This window comes from Lolium perenne, chromosome 4 (genome assembly GCF_019359855.2).
Source record: "Lolium perenne isolate Kyuss_39 chromosome 4, Kyuss_2.0, whole genome shotgun sequence".
In the NCBI taxonomy this organism is placed as follows: Eukaryota; Viridiplantae; Streptophyta; class Magnoliopsida; order Poales; family Poaceae; genus Lolium; species Lolium perenne.
In genome coordinates, this window is record NC_067247.2 from 52,725,447 (window position 1) to 52,733,216 (window position 7,770).

A 7,770-nucleotide genomic window follows, 5' to 3' on the forward strand; every position below is an offset into this window, starting at 1 on the left:
ACACCGCCATGCGGTGATTACCTTCAATGTGTTTTAATTAACACAAGGTTGAAAAAGCTCCATAAGAGTGAGGTCTACACTACTTAGTAGTGATTATCTCCATGTGTTTCAAGCAAAAATGAAGGCAATAGTTATGGCATAATATCATAGCAACGAAATATTTTTCGTTTAAAACTATGATGTCTACACATGTGGTGACTACATTGATGAAGTTTTTCCAAATGCTTGGAAGATTCATAGCATTTGTCGTTGGTTGTGACTTCAGTGTCACATACTCCATCAAATGTGGAACCAAGACATTGGTGACGATAACATCGCCATGTTATGCTATGAAGATAATTGTGCAAACATACTTGCATAATTGGTGATTACCTTCCATGAAAACACAACTTATGAGACGCCATCATAGCTACGAATTAATTTTTAGGCACAACTGAGAGGTTTAACACCATCTTGTGGTGATTACCTTCATGTGTTATAAATAGCATAAAGTTGTGGAGGCTATGATCGATGAGAATGTCCATAAGAGTGAGGCACCACTAGGTGGTTGACTACCTCCATGTGTTTTAAGGAAATTAAAGGTTTGTCCCTTCTGAGGTGACTAACTTTAATTTGAAGATCTACACTACATTGTGATGTTCTTGTGGAAGGCTTGACGCATGAGTCACTACGAATCACCATGACCATGATTATGCTCAGCCATAGCATTTTCATCCTACTTAATTTACTGATGGTAAATTAATGCATGAACATTTCATGCATCATATGGCTGACCTTTCTCGAAAGGTTGCGATGAGATGACATTATGTGGGAGTAATCATTTAACATGGGTCTTGGACATTGATGATTTTGTCGACCCGTGGCCATGTCGCCACAGAAACTCCACATGGAGATAATGTCATGGCTATTTATAAGATAGCATAATCGTAATGACTCAATTCTCAAATTGAGTATTTAAATGGATGGTGAATATCCATTTTCCCTTTGGGACCCCCTTAAGGAGATATATTGGTATAAGCATCACACGAATGACTATTGATTCGTGTTTGGGACTTCAAGTCCGTTGAGGCTTATATGTCTTTTGTCTACAAATCAACATCGAGTTGACATTATATGATAAGGCAATTTCGGTTACATATCTGGTTGTAAGTCCTTACTGCACTTTACATTCTCCTATGATGGTAAATATAAATACCATTTTTATTTTAAGGTGAAAATATGATGAACTTCTTATGAAGGAACATCACCTTCAATGAGTGTTATACCATTGCCCGAAATTCATGCTAGTGCTCTTAGCGCTCAGCAATTTAGTGGTTACAAAACCACGGGGAGTTGAATGTAAAGTGAAGACAAAATGACAAATAAAAATGGAGTATATCTCTCAAAAGGGCATGAATCATTTAAGAGAAATGATCGCTATGACAACTCTCAAGTTTGTCAAAGGGGTGGTAGTACAAAATATCGTACCAATGGTTACCAATCTGTCAAGCATTGGATTGAACCATACCACCAACTCCTTATCGGAGAAGGCAAATGAATTCAATGGGATAAGATTGAAGTTCAACTTCAAAGGAATAACCAAAAATATTCTGGTACTGTAAAAGGAAAATTAAACTCCGCTACAGTGATGATATACTTGTGGATGGTTATTCCCAAGATGTCCTGGAGATCTCGTGTAGTCTCCTGGTTATCCCAAATATCATTAGCCTATAATTATGCTACTACATGTAGTATAATTCGCAACATTATGTCCCGAGGACATGATAGTTGAATTGAGTGTATGAATCATTTCATACTCAATTTTGTTGCGTACACAATAATTTTTCCTCCTTTATCACCATGGTATGGGAAGTTAGAGAAATTATTGATAATTCTGTTGACCAACACTTGACTGTTGAAAATTCCCAACAATCATAAGATTTTATGTGCATTAGACGTGCCATAGGGGAATTAATTTTAAGGCACTCTCACCTTAAAATTCAGAATGAGCCACACATTACTCTTGAAAGCATTCAAGAATGTATGTGGATTACTCAACCATTGTTTGGTGCTTCGTGGTTGCACAGATGCATCTTGAAGATGGTCTTATGTGTGTATCATTCACACAAAACCATGTGAATACTGAATTAAGTGCTCAAATTGACGAATTTAGAGCAGAGTGTCCTAACGTGGGATAATGCCATTGGAATGGAATTGTCGCTGAATTTGATTCACGAACATTCAATGGTCATATTCAGTATATTTTGTACATACCCACTATGGTTTGGCTGGATCTCTTCTGAAAGAGAGTCAAAGTTGCACGGTCAATGTTACAGAATTGTGATTTGCCAACATTTAGTTGGTGGTAACATGCGGAATCACACGCCGCATGTTTAATACTGCGTTCCTTGCAGTTTGTACGTGGAAATAAGATTTCCCATCTGCGGTAATCGGTTGCATCCGATATCACCACCCCGGCGTATGTCATGGGCCCTCACATATATTTGGGATCTATGTGAGGAATAACTGTGGTATGATTGTTAATCCGTCACATACCTTAGCCCTGAAAAGGGAGTTAGGGGCCTATACGCTGATTGTTTTTGCAATAAGGACATTTTCTGGCATTAGGGGGAGATGTGTACCACACAGAATGCCAGGAAATGGCTAAGAAATGTCGTTGACATTTGGTCCACGTACTTAAGAATATGAACTAAAGGTTCATGTTATGAGAAATTTGCATTTTATTGCAAATGATCTGCCATTATATTTACTAGTGACAAAGGTGTCATTTTGGTCATGTATCAGATTGAGTGGAGGTACCTAATAAACCACTCGTCTCCCCATATGAGAGCAAGAGGGGGAGAATTCTGATCATATGAGACTAAGTTCTCTTTGTTTTTGTTGGAACATAAGAGATGGTCTCCCAATCACCAAATGTGGTTCAACCTGAGGTTGAATGACACCTGAAGGATGTGTATCATCCAGGACCCAGCACAGTGCGCACACATTTTTGTGTGCTGGGACATCGAAACACCTTGACCCTGTTGTTATGGGAAATCACAACGAGTTGAGAGGCACAATGAGAATTCCACAAATGATATCGATTCATGAGAATCGTATGTGAGAAAGTCTACATATGTCGACATATAAATCTTCCTGGGAATTGCTAAAATCCTTTTGGGCCCTGAACCAAAATCCATGGAGAGTGTTGTTGCACTTATATTGGTTCAAATGAAAGGAAGCAATTGAGGAAGAATAGCGCTCGCTCATCAGAGAGAGGTATTTACGATAGTAAAACCCTCTCCTCATAAGTATCTCCCATAAGGGAAGAGAGAATGAGGTGGTGATAAAGCGAGGCTTTTGTAGCACAAGGGTTTTCGCAGAAACCCGACATCAGTCATGATGTGGCATACCATCTTGGTATGAGTGGAATTATGTTTCGATACTAAATGTCATTGGCAGTACGGATCCATGTGGTTGATGTATGTAGTAGTGCCTGCATACTCCCACAGATCACTCAATTTGGATTTATAGATTGAAGTCATTGCAGGACTTAATATTCTGAATCCAAAGTAAAATCGCAACATGTGTGTGGGAAACTTCTAGAGTCATTCTATGACTTGAAGTAGTCGGAGATAATTTTGTGGTACAACCGAGTGTGTGAGTTCTTCCGTGATGAGGATAACTCTAATATCAATGATTGTTGATGTGTACTCATGGATAAATCCTTAATTGGATTTTACGTCACCTAAGTGGTGTTGATGATCTTATCATCAATGTCTTTATGCGAGACATTTGAGATACACACAATCATTTTAAGACGGAGATTTGGGTCAAACCAAATCGTGCTTAAGTTTTAACTTGAGGTTGTTCCCCTAGGAATAAATGTATATCAGTCTTCATATATCCCAAAATATTGAATAAGTTCAATACGGATATATAATATCAGAGACACATATGGTCATATTATACCTAATATGGGATACCAATCCTTGTAAAGGTGGGAAGATGGTGAAGTGATAGATGGAGCTGAAGTTCCATATCTACCATCAGAGCACTGAGATATCTTGCAAAATAACTCAGGCCTGACATTATGTTTTGTTCGCAATTTATTGAGAGTGCAATCCCCCGAAAGGTATAAGGTTTGTGTATGGATTATTCCAAGATATATCCAAGGCACAAAAATCTTGATTAATTCTAGTATGAAAATCAAGATGAGACCAATGTGTGATATATGATAGTGGCTAATTATCTGATCCCAACAGTGTCATATCAAAGACTAGATTTACTGGAAGAGTATTCAGAAGGAAGCCTTCAGAATAGACTCTAAATGGATCCTTCCGGTGAACATTTTGCAGAAATCATATGAAGCATCACAAGATGTGTATGAATTCGCAGAATGATTGGCCACATGTGAGTTCATGTGGAGATTCATTCGAATCACCTATCATTATCTACCAAGATAATGTCACTTGTATTTCTTATGAGTTATATTTATCCTCATAAATTACAGAAATGTAAGAGGATAATTTGCAAACAAATATTGTGATATTCACAGTATCTCTACCAACAGTTGTATTTCATAATTAAGTTTGTGGAATTGGTATGAGACAACCTTTAGGTTTGCAATGTTGAGGGGAAGTAAAATCCCTAGTTATAACTCATTGATGATCTTCCGATCACTGATATTGTACTCTTTTTCCCTTTATGAGTTTTTCCTAAGGTTTCTCATACAAGGTTTTTAATGAGACAATATAAATACAAGTGCGGACGTATGACACATAGTTTCTCCTTAATTTTTCCCACTGGGTTTTAAAGGAGTTTTCAGTGGCATATCGTTGTAATTTCTCCTCAATTTTTCCCACAGGGTTTTTTATGAGGAGTCTTTGGATTGCAATATACAGACGACAAATTGATCAAGGGGGAGTGTTAGGAAATAAAATATGTGATCAATTGTGTATGGGAGGGATGCCTCCCAGGAGGTGTCTGTTGGGGAAGAGGTGTCTCCCCAACACACCCCTTCAGCCTGTATATAAGTGGGTCTCCCACATTGCAATAAAACAAGAAAATCATTTGCTCCATTTCTTTGTGTCTCTTCTCTTTATACTCTAACAATTGCCTGACTACCAAGAAAACAAAGGCAAATGCACCCACGCTCAAGCACCAACATCTTGCCAGGTTCATGTGCTATGCACACCAAATGACCATGCCGTTACAGTTAAAGGTTTGCATCTATCATTCATCGGATTTGCACAAGGTCCCAAACACAACAGCTCATGTAAAATCAGCAGCACAAACAGAAAAAATATTATGGCTAGATAGCACCGACAAAAAGCAATTATATAGATTTGCATCTCCATCAACTTAGTCCATCATGTCCCAGCACCAGCATCACAAACAGAACTCTCAGGTTGATAAACCGCACATGGTAATTGTTCATAAACTAACAAGTTTCAGAACTGAGCACAATTTTAGATAAGGCTAATAGCATCTCAAAACATCCAGACACTGGAAGGCGCTGTCCCTAGTGCGACTTGACGTACTCCTGCACTATGTTGAGACCCTCTGATTCTTCACCGTAGTCCTGGTTAGAGGGGAAAAGAGACAGTAGTTAGATTGGAACTAGATTCTTCTATGCAATATAAACGGATGCAAGAATCTTCTTTGCACTACAACAGAATCAAATCCTTACCTTCACAACGACACATGAGCAGCCCACCACCTTTCTTGCCTTACCCTCAGAGTCAATCTTGCAAAGCTGCATCAAATATAGCACATAAAAGTTTGTGAGAATCAAGGAGTTCCAACTTGCATAGAAGGTTGGCTTACAAACTGAGAATCATCAAACAACATGCTGAAATTTAACCTACAAGCTAAAGCCACAGACAAGGTTGACAACAGCTAGCAGATGTACAGACATAAGCATGATCATTACTATTAGGTCCATGTAATCAAACTCAATTTATGCAGATGAATAAGAGGCTAAACTTTGGGACAAGTGTAAATAGTATGTACTAACCCCAGCCCACTCGCCAAGAGTTTTGGCACTAGGAACAGTGACCAAGTGAACGTTGTGTTCAGCACAGAGTGCCTTGACCAGCTTGACGTAATCAGGCTGGTCGCAGTCCTCAGCCAGCACACAGATCTGGGCAGCATGCTTCTCAATTGCCTTGGCAACTTCACGGAGACCCTTAACAAGGCCATCATGAGCGCTTGACTTCTTCATCACAAGCTGCAGGGCAGTCATCAGGTCCATGGGCTCTCCAAGAACTGGAGTTGGAGCTGCAGCTGGAGCAGCCACCTCAACTTGGGCATTCTCCTCCCTGATCAACATAACGAAAAGAATCAATCAGCAGAAAAACTAACCACCACATGCATCAGATAATGACCAAATTATTACAACAGATTATTTTTACAATAAGAAGATCCTCTATCCACAGTAATCCTTCAACACTACATACACATGTCATACTGTACTCACAGAAATGCACCACATAATGACCAAACGAACACCTGATGATGCCTATTGTACGTGTTATATTACTCAGTAGCACATGATGCACCAAATGACCACCTTGCGGTACCTACCTTAAAGGTTGCTACTCAGCAACGCATAATAAAACCACCTTATGACCACCCTATGATACCTACCTGAAACGTTTCTACTCAAGTAATATAACCATCACAGGAAAAAGCAGTTCTTATTGCATCCACTATCCAGTTATGTTCCACAAGGCTATGATACAGTTTATACACAAGGCTATAATACAGTTTATACTGCAATCAGGAGACACCACTTCAAATGAAAGCTTTTGCACAGGAGAAAGACCATTTCAACCAACTGAAGTTTATTGGGTGACATGCTCAGAAAAAAAAGTCTAAATATTGTGAACTATGCTGCACGCCAATCAACCTAAAAGGAATCACGCATGATCAAACAACACTGCTCTTCATCGGTTACTTCACATAGCAGGCCCATGCTGTTTTTTTGCTGTAAACTACACTAAAGACCAAGCAAATCAACCTAAAGTACTTCGGCAAGTAAACAAAATAAAACAAACAAGAATACGCATCACTTGATACGTCAAAACACAACGTTTCTCCAACACAGTAGTAGGCCATTCCTCTACAAATACATCAACAACTAGCACTAACAACCATACGGCTCGATCCAGAGTCTACTACACGCCCCAAGTCCGAACGATTCGCCGCACGAGAAAACACATGGCTATGCAGCCGGATCACACGGCTACAACAAATCATAAAGGTTTCGATGGGGACTTACGCCATGTTCTCGCGCTCCGAAGGACGAACCGAACCGAGCTCAGGTAGATCTGAAACAGGAAGAAGAGATCCGAGGATTAGCGGGCGGAAGAAGAGAGGAGAGATGGGTGCGGGGAGATGAGCTCGGCGCCGCCACCTCTTGGGGACTCGGAGCTCCTGGGACGGCGGCGGCTAGGGTTCGTCTTCGAGGTTTTGGGAGAGGAGGGCTGAGGGTGCGGGGGCTCTGCCCTTTTGTTACTCGGTGAAGCCAGGCCGGCGGGCCAAGGATACGATGGGCCTTTAGGACTCCTCGTTTAGGCCCATCAGAAGATTCGGGCTTTTTTGTCGAGGTGAGCGTGAGCCTCGTTTCTTATTGCTGCGGTGTTTTAGGATTTTTCGGGCGGAAAAGGCTTGCCGTGGCGATTTGCACAAAAATAACCCAAAAGTGAAAGAAAAGCACAGACTGATCCTCCGGCGAAACTATTTCACTCATCTAACCCTTTTGTGTGGCGCCTCCCATGGGCGCCA

At 40.3% G+C, this 7,770-nt stretch overlaps 1 protein-coding gene across 1 annotated transcript; it reads right to left on the reverse strand.

The window, feature by feature from the left end:
• Window positions 1–5,298: 5,298 nt before the first annotated feature.
• On the reverse strand, window positions 5,299–7,529 carry LOC127292536 (small ribosomal subunit protein eS12). Its single transcript, XM_051321956.2, has 5 exons — window positions 7,400–7,529; window positions 7,265–7,313; window positions 5,999–6,302; window positions 5,672–5,737; window positions 5,299–5,563 (listed from the first exon to the last, which is right to left on the reverse strand). The coding sequence occupies exons 2-5, from the start codon at window positions 7,267–7,269 to the stop codon at window positions 5,504–5,506; spliced, it is 435 nt and encodes a 144-aa protein (XP_051177916.1). The 5' UTR covers window positions 7,270–7,313; window positions 7,400–7,529; the 3' UTR covers window positions 5,299–5,503.
• Window positions 7,530–7,770: the final 241 nt, after the last annotated feature.